The following is a 22,243-nucleotide window of genomic DNA, read 5'->3' as shown; positions in this document are numbered from 1 at the left end:
AGACTCTCTATGGTATAGGAAATCACCAGGGTTGGGATTTCCCTTCTCTATAGGGTGGGTGAATGTATTCTTAGCACTAGAATAACAGACTGTGGATACAGTTACCGCCTACATTCAGGTTCTAGGGATTTCCCTTCACATTGGGACTATTTTTGCATGTTAACCAGTTCCTTACAGTGGTTCAATTCTCATTCTTATGCCATCTTCCAACGTAGCGTAAATGCTGCATTTTCTAAGGTGCTTTTTTGTGTGCAGAAAGTCTGCTGCATATACCGGTAACTGTCAAAGCAAAGTATATCTGATGTGATGAAAACTGCTGTCCACTGTGCGTCCAAAGAGGTTGTGACCTGTGCCTTTTTCTCTATAGGCTTCTATGGAGAGCCTGATAAAACTGCATGTAAAAAAGCGCATGTAAAAAACATAATTCCATCATTTTTAAGTGCAGAATCAAAGCTTTCCTGTATTAAAAAAAAACACATTAAAAACGTTGCTTCAAATCTGCACCAAAAACACCTCAAATAAAGGTTAAAACACATAAAACCCACAGCCACAGGAAAAATACAATAATAAAAGTAGTTTGTTATTGCGTATTATACTGCGGACAACTGCAGAAAATATGTGGATAAAAATCCGCAGAAAAAGAGATTTAGATTACATGTGAACGCTGACTTTATTCTTTTTTAGTTTATATGTCAAGGGTTGAGTGTAATACCAGACACTGCCACACAAAAATGGTTTTAGTCAGTGCCCGTGCTTTCTGAGGGCTCCCACTAATCACACACTGATGATCTGCCATATGGAAATCCCCCCAAAAAATTTGTTTTAAAATTTTTAGTATATATTATGCACGAAATAATTATCCAAAAATTGATGGACATAATGTAGTAGTTGGGAAATACTTGTATAGTTCTGAGGTACTGGTATATACAACACCTGGCAAAAATTATGGAATCACCAGCCTTGGAGGATGTTCATTCAGTTGTTTAATTTTGTAGAAAAAAAGCAGATCACCGACATGGCACAAAACTAAGTCATTTCAAATTGCAATTTTCTGGCTTTAAGAAACACTAAAAGAAATCCAGAACAAAAAATGTGGTAGTCAGTAATGGTTACTTTTTTTAACAAGCATAGGGAAAAAAATTATGGAATCACTCAATTCTGAGGAAAAAATTATGGAATCACCCTGTAAATTTTCATACCCCAAAATAACACCTGCATCAAATTAGATCTGATCATTAGTCTGCATCTAAAAAGGAGTGATCACACCTTGGAGAGCTGTTGCACCAAGTGGACTGACATGAATCATGGCTCCAACACGAGAGATGTCAATTGAAACAAAGGAGAGGATTATCAAACTCTTAAAAGAGGGTAAATCATCATGCAAAGTTGCAAAAGATGTTGGTTGTTCACAGTCAGCTGTATCTCAAATCTGGACCAAATACAAACAACATGGGATGGTTGTTAAAGGCAAACATACTGGTAGACCAAGGAAGACATCAAAGCATCAAGACCGGAAACTTAAAGCAATATGTCTCCAAAAGAGGAAATGCACAACAAAACAAATGAGGAATGAATGGGTGGAAACTGGAGTCAATGTCTGTGACCGAACTGTAAGAAACCGCCTAAAGGAAATGGGATTTACATACAGAAAAGCTAAACGAAAGCTATCATTAACACCTAAACAGAAAAAAAACTACTAGTGATGTTTTGGAGTGTTTTTTTGTTCGTTTGTTTTTCACAATTACATATTTTTTTCCTCATAATTGAGTGATTCCATATTTTTTTCCCTATGCTTGGTTAAAAAAAGTAACCATTACTGACTACCAAATTTTTTGTTCTTGATTTCTTTTAGTGTTTCTTAAAGCCAGAAAGTTGCCATTTGAAATTACTTTAGTTTTGTGCCATGTCTGTGATCCGCTTTTTTTCTACAAAATTAAACAACTGAATGAACATCCACCAAGGCCGGTGATTCCATAATTTTTGCCAGGGGTTGTAGCCTACAGCTAGGACTTCCACCTTACTCCAGCACAACCTTCCCTGAGACTGGCATTAAAAACACCAGTTTTGCTGAATCGGGGCCTACAACTTCACGTGCATCTTATCCTATGAAGAACTTGGTGCAGAGGCATTCAAAACAATTAAAAACTAAATACTTTTCAGACAAACACATTAGCTCTCTACTAGAAAGAAGGCTACGGCCACCTAGGAAGACATCTATATTTCCTTCTAGCAAACAGGTAGACTCCATATTCAGCAGGTCTACTTAAAGCGACTCGGTCACCTGCTACGTCATCTGTGAGCAGCAATATACTGGCAGAGACCCCAATTCTAGTGATGTGTCACTTACTTTAGCCAATAGCGTCTTATCTGACAAGGTTAAAAGGTTTATCCATAAGATTGCACTCACCAGATGTAGCAGAGTTGAAGCATTGAAAGGATTCGCTGCAGCAGATCCACGGGTCCAGGAAGGACCAGCTGTTAGATACAGATTGGGAAAATTGTGGTAAATTTCTGTGCTGTTGAATCACTAGAATTCCAGAATTATTAGTACATGTGGCTTTATTATTCTACGCGTTTCAGAGTTCAAAACTCCTTCATCAGGATGAACCACAGGTTCCTGTGGTGTTTCCTGATGAAGGAGTCTTGAACTCTGAAACGCGTAGAATAATAAAGCGACATGAAATATTAATTTTGGAATTCTAGTGAATCAGCAATGCAGAAATTTACCACAATTTTCCCAATCTGTATTTAATTTACTTCTTCTTGCAATTTTAATAAAATCAATTTTCCAATGCTGCAGATCTACCAATTCTCGGACTGCTGAGCTCTGTATAACTCTGCTCACACCACTGATTGACAGATTTCTGTGTACACAGTGGTGTGAGCAATCCGTGATGGGGGCATGTTTGGAAGACTACATGGTAGCAGGTTTACCAGTCCTCAATTGATAATCTGCTGATAAAACTGTGTTTTTATCAAACTTCAGCAAGCAGCCCAGTAAGTGACACATCGCTGGAATCAGGGTCTCTGTCTCTACATTATACTGATCTAAGATTAGGTGTCAAAAATCCGGTGACAAATTCCCTTTCAGAAGAGCCAGACTTTCCCAAGACACTAGATTCCCTTAAGGAATATTCCCATGATAAGATCTATCAATGGGATATGCCATAAATGTATAGCAGATGCCAGGGGGCCACCACTTGCTGCTTTCATTGGAGAGGTGGCAGGAATTCCAATACCAAAGATGGGCACTAGGACACTTTTATTACAATACTGTAGATGCATGTTCTAGTGGCGGAAATTGGCATCAATTATACATTTATGGCATATCTAGTGGAGTTGCTATAAATGTATGAGAACGGAATATCCCTTGTAGGGCTGCAGTAGCACCGTACGCAGTGAAGAGGCAGTGACCCACAAAGTTCAAACACAAAAGTCTCTTTATTGTGTTACTTCACACATAAAGATGCATAGCATTTTATAGTACACGTCATCAAAGTTCAATACACACAGTTGCATCTCGTCTCAGTGCCCGTTTCATAGCATTACATATGATATGGCTTTTAGATTGCAGTCCCTAAACACGCCGGACCTCTCCTTGTCCAGTATCCATGGGGCGACCGCACACCATATCACAGTCTCCAAACACAGCTTCACATGTTGAAGACACTACACATGCCAGTCCTCCTCTGACTAATTCCGGTGGGTGTCCTGCACCGCAGTATCACAGACTCTTTACTCACACAGCCGTACACAGCCCTGGATATCCTCTGGATAGCAGCCGGGCACCATATCCATCTGTTTGCAATCATTACACATGCCAGTCCTCTTTCGGACATAGGACATCTACTTCTGGTACACCTCCGGGCACAGGACTGTCAACATCCGACTCTTTCGGGCACAGGACATCCACCTCTGGTACACCTCCGGGCACAGGACTGTCCACATCCGACTCTTTCGGGCACAGAACATCCACCTCTGGTTCACCTTCAGGCACAGGACTGTCCACATCCGAGACCAGTTACCATGGAAGACTTGCATTGCTGTGTACGCAGCGGGTGCCAGGCTATTCAGCTGCCATAGTTGCTCACTCTGCTGGCCTGTGCCTCCTCCATGCACTAAGCCAGCGCTCTGCAGGCCTCTGCTCTGCACACCAGCACACACTAGACTGACACTGATGTTGTACCTGACACACCCATACCCCTTACTGCAGGGTTTTTAACAAACAAATGTGTGGCTTTCAGCCACAAGGAAAACCCGGACCGGAAATCCGTGACTGCCATGCACATCTATGGACTTCATCCATCTCCATGCACAACCTGGGGAGAACACACAGTGACCCCTACCTGTGACACGAGTCACTGCCTCACACCCTTTAATATCAGACAATACATCAATACAATATCTCTACACATATTTTTTCATTGAGAAGAAATATGTAGAAATCGGCAATGATATTTAATTTTTACCCAATGGCTAATGATTTACACATCCTTTTATTGTTTTAGCCTAATCATGTAACGTTATTTTTCTTTTCTTTTGTGGAGAAATAATATTGGCATTGAAGAAGAGGATAAGCATTATCTCCAGCACTGTGAATACGAAGAAGCCGCCAGGTGTCCCCCCCTGTGGGTTCTGGAACAACATAAAGGCAACCATGACGGAAGGATTGTGAGTTAGTATCTCTGACACTGCTGACATTTATGAGAACAGTGTGCTTGTAACATAGTCCAGATCCTCACAGGACAATGTATGGGAAATAACCTGTAAAATCCCTGTACATGATAGATAAAAAGATAAGTGGCGGTAATATTTCTTTATTAAGTATAATAAAACCTTAATGTGCCTAAATATGCCTGCGTTATCATGATAATGGTCACAGGATTGTTCTTCTCACTGATGGAGAAGTCCTAAAATCTGCACATGGAAGCAATCACTCATCTTTAGGAGAAATGCTGGAGAACGTGCGGATATCCCCTCTCCATCTCTGGACTGAGGAGCACAACCGTGCGTCTCCTGCACAGAATCCATAGCAGAGCAGCCAGCCCCAGCACCTGCGATAAATCTGCCCTAGTAGCTGCTAAGTCATAAACTGCTCTCTGCTGAATCAACAAAGCCCTTTATGAAAATGGATTTCACTGCACTCCCAGCGTCTCTCATAGCAGGACATAAACACTTATTTGTAGGCTAGTAGCGTGCAATTGGCACTGTGCACCGGGAGATTGCGTGGAACAGCCCGAACACATGGCTAATAGCAGCACGCTCACAGTTACACATACTGTAGCTTCTACTTATGTGTTATAGATGCCCCCACTAGACCTCCGGAGGTTTCCCACTTCTGGCACATCACCCACACAGTAAATTCAGTAATATAATGGGACATGGCTATCTAGCTACGTTCCTAAGGTATGACGACAAGCACGAGGAAAAAAACCTGCCCACGGGTAGCTAAAAAACCAAGCCGCAAGAGCTAGGCTTTTCATCAAGTTTTGCGGGAAGAAGAGCCACAGCCTATTAATGTAGCAGCGGCGAGGATAGGATTTTATGAATTCTCAACCATGAGCTCCAAACTAATCTCAGTCTAATCTCTGGAAACTGACATGCAGATTTTCACCCCTTCACTGCCAAGCCTGTTTTCAACTTCCTCACCATGCCAAATTTTACAATTCTGCCCACTTTTACTGTATGTGGTAATAACTCTGGAACACGTCAACGGCTCCCACTAATTTTGGGAAAGATTTTTCGAGACATATTGAACTTCATTTTAATGATACAATTTGTTCAAAATAATATGACTTGCGTTTATTATTTTGGAAAATATCGTAAATTTGGAGAAAATTTTGAAAATGTAGCAATTTCCAAACTTAATTCTTATGCTTTTAAACCACAGAGTTATATCACACAAATTAGTTAATAAATAACTTTTCACACATGTCTACTTTACATCTCCATCATTTTTTAAACATAATTGTTTTTGTTAGGAAGTTACAAGGGTTAAAAATTGATCATCAATTTCTCATTTTTCCAGCAAAATTTACAAAACCATTTGAAGTGCCTTTGGGGGGATTACATGACAGAAAATACCCAAAAGTGACACCATTCTAAAAACTGCACCCCTCCAACTGCTCAAAACCACATTCAACAAGCTTATTAACCCTTTAGGTGGTTCACTGGAATTAATGCAATGTGGAAGGAAAAAATGAACATTTTACTTTTCTTCACAAAACTTTAGCTTTAGCCCCTGGTGTTTTATTTTCATAGGGGTAACAGAAAAAAATGGACTCCAAAATGTGTTATGCAATTTCTACTCAGTATGCCGATACTCCATATGTGGGGGAAACAACTGTTTGAATGCACGCCAGGGCTTGGAAGGTAAGGAGAACCGTTTAACTTTTGAACGCAAAAATGGCTGGAGTCGAGAGCGGATGCCATGTTGCACTTTGAGAGCCCCTGATGTGCTTAACCCCATTCTGCCATCAGACGTACTATTCCGTCCATGTGACCTGGTCCTTAATTCCCATGGACGGAATAGTACGTCAATAGTACATCACCGATCGGCTGCGCACACGGGTGGTGTGTGGCCGATTCCAGCCTGGTGTCAGCTGATTCTCACAGTGCGGTAACGGACCGCTCCCGGCCCTTTAGCCCCTGGAATACTGCGATCCAACACGATGGCAGCATTCCGGACTGGCACTGGGGCTGACAGCCCTTCTGCGTGACGCAGGGTTCCGATCGCTGCCATGGAGACCTGATGTCGTTACGACGACATCTAGATCTCCAGAGCTGAGAAACTTCCTGTCATACGCAGTGCATGTCAGGAAGTCTCTGAGGTCAGTGTGCACAGAGTGCAGCGCTGACAGCTTATATGGCATGCAGATCTGCATGCTATAGAAGCGATCAGCCTGCACAAACTGAGGGTGCCATAGTGGGACACAGTGTAAAAGTTAGAATTAATTAAAAAGTTTTTTAAAATAATTGTAAAAATATTTTTAAAAAATAATAAAAAAATCAATATTATTCTATCAATAAATAAATATTTGAATGAAAAAAATCTAAACAATAAAAATACTCATATTAGGTATCCCCGCGTCCGTAATGACCTGCCCTATAAAACTGTCCCACTAGTTAACCCCTTTAGTGAACACCATAAAAAAACAAGGCAAAAAACAATGCTTTATTATCATACCGTCTAACAAAAAGTGGAATAACACGCGATCAAAAAGACGTAAATAAATATGGTAACGCTGAAAACGGCATCTTGTCCCGCAAAAAACGAGCCACCACTCAGCTCCATCATCGGAAAAATAAAATAGTTATAGCTCTCAGAATAAAGTGATGCAAAAATTATTATTTTTTATATAAAATAGTTTTTATTGTATAAAAGCGCCAAAACATGAAAAAAGATATGAGGTATTGCTGTAATCGTACTGACCCGAAGGATAAAACTGCCTTATCAATTTTACCACACGCGGAACGGTATAAACGCCCCCCCCAAAAGAAATTCATGAATTGCTGTTTTTTTTTCATTCTGCCTCCCAAAAATCGGAATAAAAAGATACCAAAAAATGTCATGGGCCCGAAAATGGTACCAATAAAAACGTCAACTCGCCCCGCAAAAAAAAAGTTCTCACGTAACTCTGTGGGCCAAAATATGTAAAAATTATATCTCTCAAAATATGGTGATGCAAAAACTATTTTTTGCAATAAAAAAGCATATTTTAGTGTGTGACAGCAGCCAATCATAAAAACCCGCTATAAAGCCTCTTTCACACATCCTGATATTTCCAGTACTGGAGATGTCAGTGTTTGTGTGTGTAATACTTGCGGCACACGTGTGGCATGCGGACGGGCGCCAGGCATGATGAGAGTTTCATTTAAGTAATAAAAGTGACAGCAGGAGCGGTGGATGGGAGTATTCATCTGGCGCTACTGCGCTGTAAATACGGTCATTAAAAAAAAATGGCGTGGGTTCCCCCCCTATTTTTGATAACCAGCCAGACAAAACTCACAGCTGGGGGCTGCAACCCTCAGCTGTCAGCTTCAGCAAGGTTGGATATCAAGACTAGAGGGATCCCAACGCCATTTTTTTTAAATTACCGTATTTTTCGGACTATAAGACGCACCGGACTATAAGGCGCACCCAGGTTTTAGAGGTGGAAAATAGGGGAAAAAATATTTGAAGCAAAAAATGTGGTAAAATATTTAATAACATACTATTATATATGGTGTTATTATATATAATAGTATGCTATTATGTTGGAAACTGCGGGACCAGTGTGGTGTCTGTGAAGTACTATATGAAGATACTGGAGGGTGAGTATAAGAATGGGGGCACAGGGCTTATATTGAAAGCACCACTCCAGCACTGCAAAATAACACTGGAGTGCTGCTTTAAAAGCCCATGGGAGAACTATAACTCCCAGCATGTCCTGCAGATCCTATGACATGCTGGGGGAGTTATAGTTCACTAAAGGAGTGGCAGAGTGCTTTATTGTGTTTTGGAAAGACTAACCTCTTAATTGGGGCAACCCGCCAGCTGTGGTGAGGTAAAAGCATCCCATGACTGCACACACAGAGCCCTCCCTCTTGTTGCCTTTCCACAGCACAGGTAATGGAAGCCAGCAGATTCTAGTGTTGGAGTCTGAAGGACCTGTGATGATGTCAAGAAGAGGGAGGGCTCTGTGCTGCCTTGTGATGTTCCAGCCCGCCCACTTCTGACATCATCACAGGTCCTTCTTGTGCACACTGCACAGCACTCAGCTCCAGCCCAGGTAGGTACCAGTGATCTCCTCTCCCCCAGACCCTGCTGCTGCTGCCTCCTCCTCCCCCGGACACACGGATCTCCCCAGCTGCTGCAGGAATCAGCACTGAGGAAACCATGTGTGTCCCTGCTTAAGTGCAGTATTCATTTGCTGCTCCTGGCTCACCGCTCAGCTGATAGGTGGGCGGGGAGTAGCTAATGAATATTCACTGCACTTAATCATCGGGACCACATGGTTTCCCCAGCGCTGATTCCCGGCAGTGGGGACATTTTTCTGCCTCCTGAAGTGGGATAACAGTGCGATCCCACTCACTGCTGCCCCCCTCCCCACATGCTACATCCCTACCATAAGACGCACCCACACTTTCCTCCCAAATTTGGAGGAAAAAAAGTGCGTCTTATGGTCAGAAAAATACGGTATTTAAATAAATAATTTAAAAAAGACGGCATTGGGTCCCCCCCATTTTTGACAACCAGCCTTGCTAAAGCTTGTGACATATCTCTGCTTTAAGGGCATAAAAATTCAAAGTTTGAAAATTGCAAACTTTTCCACATTTTTGCCAAATTTTCATTTTTTACACAAATAAATGTAAGTTATATCGAAGAAATTTTACCAGTAACCTGAAGTACAATATGTCATGGAAAAAACAGTCTCAGAATCGCCAAGATGTGTTGAAGCGTTCAAGAGTTATAACCTCATAAAGGGGCAGTGGTCAGAATAGTAAAATTTGGCCCCGTCATTAACATGCAAAAAAAACCCTTGGCGGTAAAAGGGTTAAACAGTGGAAATCCCCCTCAAGTGACCCCATTTGAGAAACTAGATCCCTCAAGGAATTTAACTAGATGTGTGGTGAGAACCTTGAACCCCCAGATGCTTCACAGAAGTTTACAACGTGAAACTGTGAAAATAAAAAAATCACATTTTCCCACAAAAATGTTTATTTGCCCCACATTTTTATTTTCACAAGAGTACGCAGAATTTGATGGGATGATCTGCAAGTGCCATGTTGCCTTTGGAGAGCCCCTTATGTACCTAAACAGTGGAAAAACCCAGCAAGCATTTTGGAAACTAGACCTTTCAAAGCACTTATCTAGAACTGTGAAAATGATAAAGATATACTGTATATATATATTTTTCCCACAAAAATGGTGTTTCCGTCTCATTTTTTTTCATTTTCACAAGGATAGAAAATGGACTCCAAAATTTGTTGTGTGATTTCTTCTGAGTACACTGATGCACCATATGTGGTCGAAAATTACTTTTGAAGCACAGTGCAAAGCTCAGAAAAGAAGCACCATATTGGAGTTCAGATTTTGCTGGAATGGTTTGAGGGTGCCATGTCACAATGGCAGAGCCCCTGTGTTATTTTATTTTACAAGTGGAACTAATTAATTTAAAAAGGGGTGGTTCAGGTTGTGGACAACCCCTTTAACTGCTAAACCTGTGAATTGATAAGACATACCATCACTGAATCTCAAAATGGGGTGTTGTCCATGCACCCTTCCACTCCTGTGGAAGATATGGGCAGCACGATGGCTTAGTGGTTAGCACTGTAGCGCTGAAGTTCTGGGTTCAAATCCCACCAAGGACAACATCTGCAAGGAGTTTGTACATGTGCTTCTCACAAAATTAGAATATTATAAAAAAGATAATTTATTTCAGTTCTTCAATACAAAAAATTAAACTCATATATTATATAGAGTCATTACAAACAGAGTGATCTATTTCAAGTGTTTATTTCTGTTAATGTTGATGATTATGGCTTACAGCCAATGAAAACCCAAGAGTCATTATCTCAGTAAATTAGAATACTTTATAACACCAGCTTGAAAAATGATTTTAAAATCCGAAATGTTGGCCTACTGAAATGTATGTACAGTAAATGCAATCAATACTTGCTCGGGGTTCCTTTTGCATTAGTTACTGCATCAATGCGTTGTGGCATAGAGGCAATCAGCCTGTGGCACTGCTGAGGTGTTATGGAAACCCAGGTTGCTTTGATAGCAGCCTTCAGCTCGTCTCCTCTTGACAATATCCCATAGATTCTCTATAGGGTTAAGGTCAGGCGAGTTTGCTGGCCAATCAAGCACAGTGATACTGTTGTTTTAAAACCAGGTATTGGTACTTTAGGCAGTGTGGACAGGTGCCAAGCCCTGCCGGAGAATAAAATTTACATCTCCAAAAAGCTTGTCGGCAGAGGGAAGCATGAAGTGCTCTAAAATTTCCTGGTAGACGGCTGCGCTGACTTTGGTCTTGATAAAACACAGTGGACATACACCAGCAGATGACATGGCTCCCCAAACCATCACTGATTGTGGAAACTTCACACGACCTCAAGCAGCTTGGATTGTGTGTCTCTCCACTCTTCCTCCAGACACTGGGACCTTGATTTCCAAATGAAATGAAAAATGTACTTTCCTTGTAGAGTGTCAATGACAACCTTCTGTCAAGTCAGCAGTCTTTCCCATGATTGTGGAGCCTACTGAAACAGACTAAGGGACCTTTTTAAATGCTTAGGAAGCCTTTGCATGTGTTTTTTGTTAATTTTCCTAATTTACTGAGATAGTGACTTTTGGGTTTTAATTGGCTGTAATCCATACTCATCAACGTTAATAGAAATAAACACTTTAAATAGATCACTCTGTTTGTAATGACTCTATATAATACATGAATTTCACTTTTCGTGTTGAAGAACTGAAATAAATTAACTTTTTGATGATATTCTAATTTTGTGAGACGCACCTGTAAGTTGTCCCCCCGTTTGCGTGGAATTCTTCCGGGTACTTCAGTTTCCTCCCACACACCAAAGACATAGTGATAGTAAATCTAGATGGTGAGCCCCAATGGGGACAGTCCTGATAATGTCTGTAAGTATTGTGGATTTAATATATATATATATATATATACTAAATAAGTGAGTAAAATAAATGCGAAGACAGCCAAGTGCTGCCCTTTTGTCATCTGCCCTTGTCAGTGTAACAGATTTTAATGGAGCGCCTGGTCAAATGCACACAACTACAAGACAGTAAGCGGGAACAGTCTCAATTCTGGTGACCAGTGGAGGTCCCAAATAATCAAGTAAATAGGTGACAACTTTCTTAGACCAGAATACCACTTTAGGCTGTGTGCACACGTTGCTGATTTTTCGTGTTTTTTTCTTGTTTTTTCGCGATAAAAACACTATAAAACCGCAAATAAAAAGCGTACAATATGCATCCCATCATTTAGAATGAATTCCGCATGTTTTGTGCACATGATGCGTTTTTTTCTGCGAAAAAAATGCATTGCGGTAAAAAACGCAGCATGTTCATTAATTTTGCGTTTTTTTTGCGGATTTCCCACTATAAAATGCTTTGGGAAATGTCCGGAAAAAAACGCACCAAAAACGCGGCAAAAACGCATGCAGATTTCTTGCAGGCGTTTTTGCCGCGGTTTTGCCGCGTTTTTGGTGTGTTTTTTTCCGGACATTTCCCAATGCATTTTATAGTGGGAAATCCGCAAAAAAACCGCAAAATTAATGAACATGCTGCGTTTTTTACCGCAATGCGTTTTTTTCGCGGAAAAAAACACATCATGTGCACAAAAATTGCGAATTCATTCTAAATGATGGGATCCATACTGTATGCTGTTTTTTTGCGGTTTTATAGCGTTTTTATAGGGAAAAAAAGCGAAAAAACTGCAAAAAATCAGCAATGTGTGCACACAGCCTTAGATCACCATATACAATAGCCCAAATTTTAGCAGAACCCGCTGATTTCAGTAACATATTATGTCTATTGGAGGGTCTCACATTTGTCCTGGTGTCAGAATGAGAAAAATTATTTGAACCTCCTCTTTTTCAGCAATGCTAAAAATCATAGCGATTGTACCCCCCCCCCCCCACAAATTGTAACTGTAAAAGAGCTTTGGCAGAACAGGCGATGCCTGATCTTCTTTCTTTTCGTGTTTCAAGGTCAAGGTTACTACTTTTCTACCAGATTCCTGAAGGTGCATGAAGCAGATGTGTGACGAGTAGAATTCAATCCCAAGAGCCTAAGTAGAGGCAAAATCAGAAGATCCCTCACCTTGACAGCAGCAACCGTCCCTTCACAATCAAATCAGCAGGACAATCATCAGAGCGACAATTTCTTTCAAAGAAAGTCTGTGAAGAAATAGGTAACAGAATTCGTCACACAGTAATATATGAATAAAAGAAACCACACGAAGCTAAAGTCATCAATTTCTTACATTAATCAGATTTGATATCTCGTAATAAAGTGTGTCCCAAATCTAAGCAGTACAGGTCTAGGTGTATCAATTAAGAACTAGTGGAAACTTGGGAACTCACTTTGTCCTTATCTAGTTTAACCCATGATGCTCCAGATGTTGTGAAACTACAAGTCTCAGCAAGTTAAGACATACCGCAGCTTTCACAACTGCTGGATTCTAGACCAATGGTCTAGAGATAACGGACATTGTGTACAAGTGTCATGAAGAGAGCTTCTCAAGAAGAACAAAAAGAATCCTTGTCATAGAAATACATTTAAGAGCAGCACAAGAAACACAAGTACAGCATGTCCTAAAGCAAGGTAGTGAAGGGTGAATAAGACATGGAAATGATATCAGATGCCCAAGACATTTCCGGGTATCTGTATGGACATTTGCTATATGGTCACACCTGCTGGATGTGTTCTTCATTCACAGATTATGCTTTTATGAGATACAGAACATACCGCTTAAAAGGTGACATGCATCACTGTAATAAGGAAGGTCTATGTATGCATTCAAATCTTTAGCACAGACCCTGTACAGAATTCTCACAATTCTATATTAGTAATGCATAAGTGGATAAAATACCTGCAAAATTTGACATGTCATTTTTTAAATAACCTATAGAAACTACAGATTTTCAGTTTGTGACAGTGCGCAATGTGTTTACTGTCATGATTCCCCTACATTTCCTTTGATAGTGATTGGCCACGTAATCACATGCACACTTTTCGTGATTAGCATACTTTTCGGTCATGTGCCAACTAGACTCATCCAGCTTCTCTCAATAGAAGAGAATTAAGAGAAGCTGAAGAGTATAGATGACACATGACCTGAGTATGATAGGAATACAGGGAAATACTGCCAGTTTGAGCTTCGCACACTGTCATGATACAGCAACCTGCAGTTACATACAGTTGTGTGAAAAAGTGTTTGCCCCCTTCCTGATTTCCTATTCTTTCGCATGTTTTTACACTTAAATGTTTCAGATCACGAAACAAATTTCCAGTATTTTTCTGATTATAAGATGCACTTTTTTCCCCAAAATTTGAGGGGAAAATGGGGGTGCATCTTTTAATGCGGATATACCTCACCGGTACCGTTGCTTTAGGTCACAGGCTGGGATGAGGAGGTGTCCAGCGGAGCTGCCGGTGCCCGGCAGTACTACTGTGGTTGCATGGCGCTGCGGGGGTGCCCGGCAGTGCTGCGGGGATGTCCTGTGCTGCTGCTGCGAGGGGCTCTGCCGACATTTTGTGAAAGGCCAGAGCCCCCCGCAGTTCCATGGTTTCCTGTGCGGTGGACTCCGGGAAAATGGTAGCCGGGGGGGCGGCGCATGAACAGATGGAGATCTCAGCACCAAGATCTTGGGAGATGAGATCTCTGCAGCGCTGGGCACCCCCGCAGCGCTGGGCACCAGCAGCCAGACACCCACAGCAGCATCGCACATTGGAACACCCCCTCATCCCAGCCTGCGAACTGCACCATCATCCCACTCCTGCCTCTTCCAGCAGCAACCCTGGGACCCCGCTTCACCGCAGCCACGACCCCTGGTAAGCAATAAGACACATGGATTATAAGATGCATTACCATTTTATAAAAAAAAAAAAATCCTATTTTTCTCCTCAAAATTTAGGGTGCGTCTTATAATCTGGAGCGTCTTATAATCCGAAAAATACGGTAAATATTAGACAAAGATGTAAACACAAGTAAACACAAAATTCAGTTTTTAAATGAAGGTCTTTATTATTAACACAAAAAGAAATCCAAACCCGCAGGGCCCTGTGTGAAAAAGGAATTGCCCCCTAAACCTACTGGTTGGGCCGCCCTTAGCAGCATCAACTGATATCAATCATATGCGATAACTGGCAATGAGTCTTTTACATTGCTCTGGAGGAATTCTGACAGACTTATCTTTGCACAATTGTTGTAATTCTGCCACACTGGATGGTTTCCGAGCATGAAGCGCTTTTTAAGGTCATGCCACAGCATCTCAATCAAATTACGGTCAGGACTTTGACTAGGCCACTCCAAAGTCTTAATTTTGTTTTTCTTAAGACATTCAGAGGTGGACTTGCTGGTGTGTTTTGGATCATTGTCCTGCTGCATAACCCAAGTGCGCTTGAGCTTGAGGTCATGAACAGACAGCCGGACATTCTCCCTTAGGATATTTTGGTAGGCAGCATAATTAATGATTCCATTTAACACAGAGTGTGTTCCAGGTTCTGAAGCAGCAAAACAGTCCCAGACCATTACACTACCACCATATTTTACTGTTGGTATGATGTTCTGCAGCGCCCCAGAGTCCTGGTCGTTGCAGTACTGTGGCTCCGCCACTAAGGGGAGCCATGGTGCATTCAATGGCACTGAAGGAGTTCCTCCAATCAGGTATCACAGACACCAATATGTTTCACAGCTGGGCCTCCGGGGGGAGCTAAGGGTGCTATTCATTAGGCCACTCCCCACCATAGTGGGTAAACTGGGGGTCAGGCAGGAAGTTAGAGGAGAACGCTGACTGGATTGAACGAAGCAACACCTAGTGAGAGAGGGTGTTGTGGAGGAAGAGACAGTAGGGTCTCTGCCAGGGGTGGGATCCTGGCAGAGGCTTGGCATTGAAAGAACGCAACGGGACCGTGCCTGCTCAGAATAGCGGCGGTGCCCTAAGAAAGGACTAGAAGCGAGATAGATTGTGCTGAGTGAGAAACGAAATCGAGCAGAAGGAGAATACCAGCAGGGGTTTTGTTGAAAGAGGCAGCACCTTGCTGAGGCGCATTACCGGTGGCCGGAACGCCGAGGGAGTGGAATAATATACAGCTTTAAGCCATACTCCAAACAGCGGCAGGACAGTCAGTCTCAGGCGGGCTGTCTACCACATATCACCTATGAAGTCTTGGGGGGCAATTGCGGGAGAGGGGCGTCACTAGGGTCCCGGAAGAACTCCAGGCCTACCTGACAAACGGGTGCCGTTCCAACCTGAATAACAGGGAGGGATGGAATAAGAGAGGAACATCTAATCGAGTTGTGAGGGAACTTAAGAAACAGACACAACAGTTGTGGGGTACTTTCCGTGAGCACAGCAGGGAAGGACTACAACACACAGCGCTAAGAAGGAAGGCACTGATTTCCACCTGTGAAGAGAACTCTGGAGGTGCCATTGGACCGGCCGGACTTGCGCAGCCTGGTGAACCGTATTCTGGACTGAGGACTCAGAGATCTCCAGTAAAGAGGTAAAGAGACTGCAACCTGGTGTCCTCGTTATTTACCGCGACCTGCACCCCACAACTGCACCGCTACACCACCGTTATCACCACCTATTTCACCGGACGTCCCCCACTGACGGACAGGGCCACGGACCGGGTCTAGCCACCGTGACAACCCCAGGACTGAGACCTAGAGGCCCGGCTCCGGGTACCCCTCGGCCCTGCGGCGGTGTGGGGGCGCGCCGCAGACTTGGCGTCACGAACAGGATCTACTTAAGCCTGAAGAATCAGGTCATGTGTGCCTAGAGACTGTGATTTACTGTACTTGAACCGTACTTTATTGAAAAGACTGTGTGTTACCATTGACCAAGAGAAGTTCCCGCCAAAGGCCGCCGCCATTGCTACTTTGGAGAAGAAGGAGGGCGTGCTATGGGAGGAGACTACCAGAATGGCGCGAGAAATGGATACCGCCCTCTGCGCTTCGGGCTGCAAGGAGATGACCTGCCCCAAAGCAGAAGACAACCTCCTGATTTGCAACAGCGGGAAGCGGGTGATGGAGAAGCCCGACCTCGGAGAAATGGCGGAGCCAGGTGCATGCACTGCCACCGACTATCAGGCAGCGATGATGAGCAGCGAATGCCTGAGCAAGGAAGGAGCGATCCCGGCCTGCCCTCCTTCACCAGAGACGGACCAGGAGCCTGCGGACCTGACAGCGGAGCTACGTCCACCAATCCCGACCTCGGAGTTAGAGGAGGAGGAACCACAGCGAGCGGGGCCGCATCCGGGGATCCCATTGGAGGAGCCGCGGTTCGGGCTGCGGCCGACTCCAGCGTCCTTGTTAGCGGACCGGATCGACATCGGTGGAACCACATCAGGCGTAGGTACGGAAGACACCCCTGCCTCCCCGCTCAGTCCCGCTCCCGCGACCGACCCTTCTCACAACAGTAGCCGCCTCTTCATGGCGGGAATGGTGGCATCATCCTCCGAAGTGAAGAAAGGTCTGGTACCCCTGCCACCGACCGCAATGGGAGAGTTCCTAGATGTGAGTTCGGAGGGAGTGATTCTCCGGTGGGAGGTCCCCCGGATTCAGTCGAATGGGGTTTGGAGAAGAAGTCACGCCGTTGCCGTGCTCACTTGGGAACAATATAAACAGTGCCTGATTTCCCAATGGAAAGACTGGAAAGAGGTGGGACAAATCCCCGCTACATTAGCCGTGAACCAGGGTCTGAAGCCTGCACGGTCAGGAGATACCCGCCATCGGAGTGCCCGGGAAGAGTGTGCCCGCAACGTTCGCCGATGTGGATCTGAGAGAGTGACATCTACTACCTCAGCTGCGACTGAACTAAATGTAGCGGAGCTTACCAACATTGCCACTGCCCATATTATTGCAGCAACTGAGCTGGCGGCTAGGATCCGTCTTCAGGTTCAGGCGTCAGGTGGTCTGACTGCACTGGGAAGACCCACCACGGGCACTGGCACAACAGTGGCCGGGGGGCAGGAGCCCAAGCCACCTGAGAAAGAGTAAACCTCGGAAACCTGAAAATGTAAATAGTTACTGTTTGTTCTTTTGTTCCTGTTGCTGCTAAACCCGTCCAGGGTAAACTTTAAAAAGGTGACCCCTTTGTTGACCCGGGGTCACTATTGTCGTTTTCCAGAAGTTTTGCACAAAGTTACACGAACTGCAGTAATCATGGACTGTGCATGATTCAAACTTTCCTGTAAATAGTTTGCACCTTCTTAAAGGTGCTTCCTACTGGTTTTGTTTAAAGACATTTTGCGAAGATACCATTCCGGAGCCTTTGCATGGACTGGTAGGCTGAGAAGAAGAGCTACCTCAGAAAGACTTGATCTCCTCTTAAAGGGGAGGTTGGAATTGAACCTGAAAGTGATACTGTTTTGGAACAGTAATGTCATGATGATGCTTTGCAAGAAATGTAACCGTTTTACATGAAAAGTTATATGTGTTTAATATGTTTGAAATGTGAAGCTTGAATAATGTTCTTCAAAAGGAAAGATGCAGAAAGCCTGTTGAGGTAGACTAGAGTTCTGCATGGATAGAAACGTAAGAAAGTAATAATGAAGGTGAGGATAGAAGGTAAACCCTGCGTCCCCATAGAAAGTTAGTTCATTACTAAGGACAGAAAGTAGACCCGTAGGGGTTAGTGAGTGAGTCCTTATAGGAGCCAGGCAGAGTGGGCTCCATGTTCTCAAACTGAAAGGAATGTTATGTCTATACTATGTATAGTAGAGAAAGGCAGTAGGCCCTGGCTGAACGGGGCGGTCCTGTAAAAGAAAGGAGAGGCAGTAGGTCTGGTGCCATAGGGACAGGCGGTCCTGCAGGTTCAAAAGTAGGATAATGAAGAGTTACCTTGCCCTGTAATGTGATTATAGGAAGGCCTTTGATAAACTAAGAGTGTATGTTTCTTAAAGGCAATGTTAATTTATTGTTCCAGCATTTGCACTTAGTAGAATACCCGGTTGGGTAATGAGAGTAAATTGTAGCCTGTTGCTATGATATTTGATTATGTTTTGTAACGTTAAAGTGTCCTCACCTCCCATAAAGGGAAGCCTGTTCAAGTATGCTTATTGTTTTGCACTCAACAAATTTGTATGTCTTTTTGCTAACCTGTATTGTTGTTTTCTTCCCAGTCCCGGAGTACTGTGTTTAACCAGGGGGGAGTGCAGCGCCCCAGAGTCCTGGTCGTTGCAGTACTGTGGCTCCGCCACTAAGGGGAGCCATGGTGCGTTCGATGGCACTGAAGGAGTTCCTCCAATCAGGTATCACAGACACCAATATGTTTCACAGCTGGGCCTCCGGGGGGAGCTAAGGGTGCTATTCATTAGGCCACTCCCCACCATAGTGGGTAAACTGGGGGTCAGGCAGGAAGTTAGAGGAGAACGCTGACTGGATTGAACGAAGCAACACCTAGTGAGAGAGGGTGTTGTGGAGGAAGAGACAGTAGGGTCTCTGCCAGGGGTGGGATCCTGGCAGAGGCTTGGCATTGAAAGAACGCAACGGGACCGTGCCTGCTCAGAATAGCGGCGGTGCCCTAAGAAAGGACTAGAAGCGAGATAGATTGTGCTGAGTGAGAAACGAAATCGAGCAGAAGGAGAATACCAGCAGGGGTTTTGTTGAAAGAGGCAGCACCTTGCTGAGGCGCATTACCGGTGGCCGGAACGCCGAGGGAGTGGAATAATATACAGCTTTAAGCCATACTCCAAACAGCGGCAGGACAGTCAGTCTCAGGCGGGCTGTCTACCACATATCACCTATGAAGTCTTGGGGGGCAATTGCGGGAGAGGGGCGTCACTAGGGTCCCGGAAGAACTCCAGGCCTACCTGACAAACGGGTGCCGTTCCAACCTGAATAACAGGGAGGGATGGAATAAGAGAGGAACATCTAATCGAGTTGTGAGGGAACTTAAGAAACAGACACAACAGTTGTGGGGTACTTTCCGTGAGCACAGCAGGGAAGGACTACAACACACAGCGCTAAGAAGGAAGGCACTGATTTCCACCTGTGAAGAGAACTCTGGAGGTGCCATTGGACCGGCCGGACTTGCGCAGCCTGGTGAACCGTATTCTGGACTGAGGACTCAGAGATCTCCAGTAAAGAGGTAAAGAGACTGCAACCTGGTGTCCTCGTTATTTACCGCGACCTGCACCCCACAACTGCACCGCTACACCACCGTTATCACCACCTATTTCACCGGACGTCCCCCACTGACGGACAGGGCCACGGACCGGGTCTAGCCACCGTGACAACCCCAGGACTGAGACCTAGAGGCCCGGCTCCGGGTACCCCTCGGCCCTGCGGCGGTGTGGGGGCGCGCCGCAGTTCCTTTTCTGAAATGCTGTGTTACTTCTACACCAGATATAATTGGATATACACTTTCAAAATAGTTAAAGTCTTGGGAATCATCAATGTTTTCTGGCAGAACTGACACAAGCCTTTATGTTCTTATTGCTCAACAGGGGTTTTTGTCTCGGAACTCTACCATGTAGGACATTTTTAGGCCATTTTTGTTCAGTCTCTTTCTTATGGTGGAGTCATGAACACTGACCTCAACTGAGGCAAGTGAGGCCTGCAGTTTTTTGGATATTGTTGTAGGGTCTTTTTTGACCTCTTAAATGAGTTGTCACTGCGCTCTTGGGGTAATTTTCATTGGCTGGTCACTCCTGGGAAGGTTCACCACTGTTCCATGTTTTCTTCATTTGTGGATAATGGCTCTCACTGTTCACTGGAGTCCTAAAACTTGAGAAATGGCGTAATAACCTTTTCCAGACTTACAGATCTCAATTACTTTGTTTCTTAGTGGTTCCAGAATTTCTTTGGATCTCGGTATGCTGTTTAGCTTTTGAGGAGCTTTTGGTCTACAACACTTCACTTTGTCATGCAGGTCCTATTTAAAGGATTTTTTTGTTTGAGAACAGGTGTGGCAGTAATCAGGCGTGGGTGCGGCTAGCGAATTTGAACTCAGCTTCCCCAAAATGTGATAAACCACAGTTAATTAATGTTTTAAGGGGGGCAATTACTTTTTTCACACAGGAACCTGTAGGTTTGGATTTCTTTTTCCCTTAATTAAAAAGACTTTCATTTAAAAACTACATTTTGTGTTTATTTGTGTTATCTTTGTCGAATATTTAAATTTGTTTGGTGATCTGAAACACTTAAGTGTAACAAACATGCAAACATTTCATTTCAACCTGGGCAACCCCTTTAAATTGGATTCACATGGAGCTACAGACGAGGCCCGTAGCAGCCCATGAGTACCATACTATTTGTATATGAGCCCTACATGAAATTGCAAAGGAAGGTTAATACATAACGAAATTATGTTTGACACATTTATATTACCTTTTATATACCACTTTATGGGAATACAAGGCGAGGGAAGAACCAAAAACAGAATCATGTAGTCCATATGTATAAATACAAAATAACTTTATTGATCGCATGAACAAGTAAGGATAGAAGAGGTTAACAGGTGGGCAAACATACAGCCATGCAGTGCGGAGACCAAACATGCTGTAATACAACAGTCTAATATATAGCTATGTTAGCCAGCATGGAAGGGATCCACTGGTATCCAAAATGTATATAATCTGCATGAAAAAAACATCAAGCCAACGATACGAAGCATACTAGATAGAGATGCTTAATAATTGTGTAATATGCCTTTAAATCAGAAATTTAAGAATATGGCAGCAGAAACCCCAGTGGACGACCCGCCCACCCCTACACAAGTTTCGGAATACTCCTTCCTGAGGGGCATAGCTAGAGTCACCAAAAGTCAAGTTTAAATAGGGTAGAGCCTGAAATTAGATTAGGCCGAAAACCAGGAAGTAGCGACGCACTGCCATGGCAAGCACAACGCCCGCCGGCCCGCATATCACACAGCAGCCGACGTCAGAAACACGTGGGGCCCCACGTGATCCGGTGCCAGGTGCATAGCGAGTACTGAAGCCGGCGGAGACAGGACAGCACAAGCGCACTGGCCACAATTATCGATCAGCCATTTGAAGTATTGGCAGGAGAGAAAAAGGTGGGCATAAAACTGGGGCGAGCATTTACTTATGAACAGCAGAATAGAATGTCAAAATGAGACATAATTGGCATCAAAAAGCCGCACATAATGCAAATGATACAAATGAATAATTTCACAATAGATTACAGCAATATCAAACGTCGGTCACAAAATAATTAATTCATATATTACATAGTTGTATCAACAGTTGCATAAGTCATTTGGACCTATTGATATAAAAGAGATGTGTGTACACACCCACAAATTTGTGCGAATGGGTACACAAAGCCCAAAAACGCATTTCAGCCTCGGCAACCCCTTTAAATTGGTTGCACATGGAGCTACAGAAGAGGCCCGTATCAGCCCATGAGCACCATACTATTTGTATATGAGCCCTACATGAAATAGCAAAAAGATTAATACATAAAGAGATTATGTTTGACTAATTTATATTACCTTTTATATACCACTCTATGGGAAAAAAGCTGCTCCCTCTTAAATTTGTCAC

At 43.6% G+C, this 22,243-nt stretch overlaps 1 protein-coding gene and 1 long non-coding RNA gene across 2 annotated transcripts in view; one reads left to right on the top strand and one right to left on the bottom strand.

Moving 5' to 3' along the window:
• LOC143782181 (uncharacterized) overlaps positions 1 to 13,013 on the top strand; it is a 212,651-nt gene extending 199,638 nt beyond the window's left edge. Inside the window, exons 2-3 of the long non-coding RNA XR_013216883.1 lie at positions 4,548 to 4,671; positions 12,715 to 13,013. This is a non-coding gene — a long non-coding RNA (uncharacterized LOC143782181). The remainder of the gene's footprint in view (positions 1 to 4,547; positions 4,672 to 12,714) is intronic.
• The window catches only part of ITGA9 (integrin subunit alpha 9), an 823,989-nt gene that overhangs the window by 312,715 nt on the left and 489,031 nt on the right, over positions 1 to 22,243 (bottom strand). The window contains exon 17 of the mRNA XM_077269347.1: positions 12,827 to 12,903. Within this exon, the coding sequence (XP_077125462.1) occupies positions 12,827 to 12,903 (77 nt within the window). The remainder of the gene's footprint in view (positions 1 to 12,826; positions 12,904 to 22,243) is intronic.

The sequence above is a fragment of the Ranitomeya variabilis genome, chromosome 6, assembly GCF_051348905.1.
Source record: "Ranitomeya variabilis isolate aRanVar5 chromosome 6, aRanVar5.hap1, whole genome shotgun sequence".
In the NCBI taxonomy this organism is placed as follows: domain Eukaryota; kingdom Metazoa; phylum Chordata; class Amphibia; order Anura; family Dendrobatidae; genus Ranitomeya; species Ranitomeya variabilis.
The sequence above is the reverse complement of the archived record's forward strand: the minus strand, read 5'-3'. Positions and strand labels throughout refer to the sequence as shown.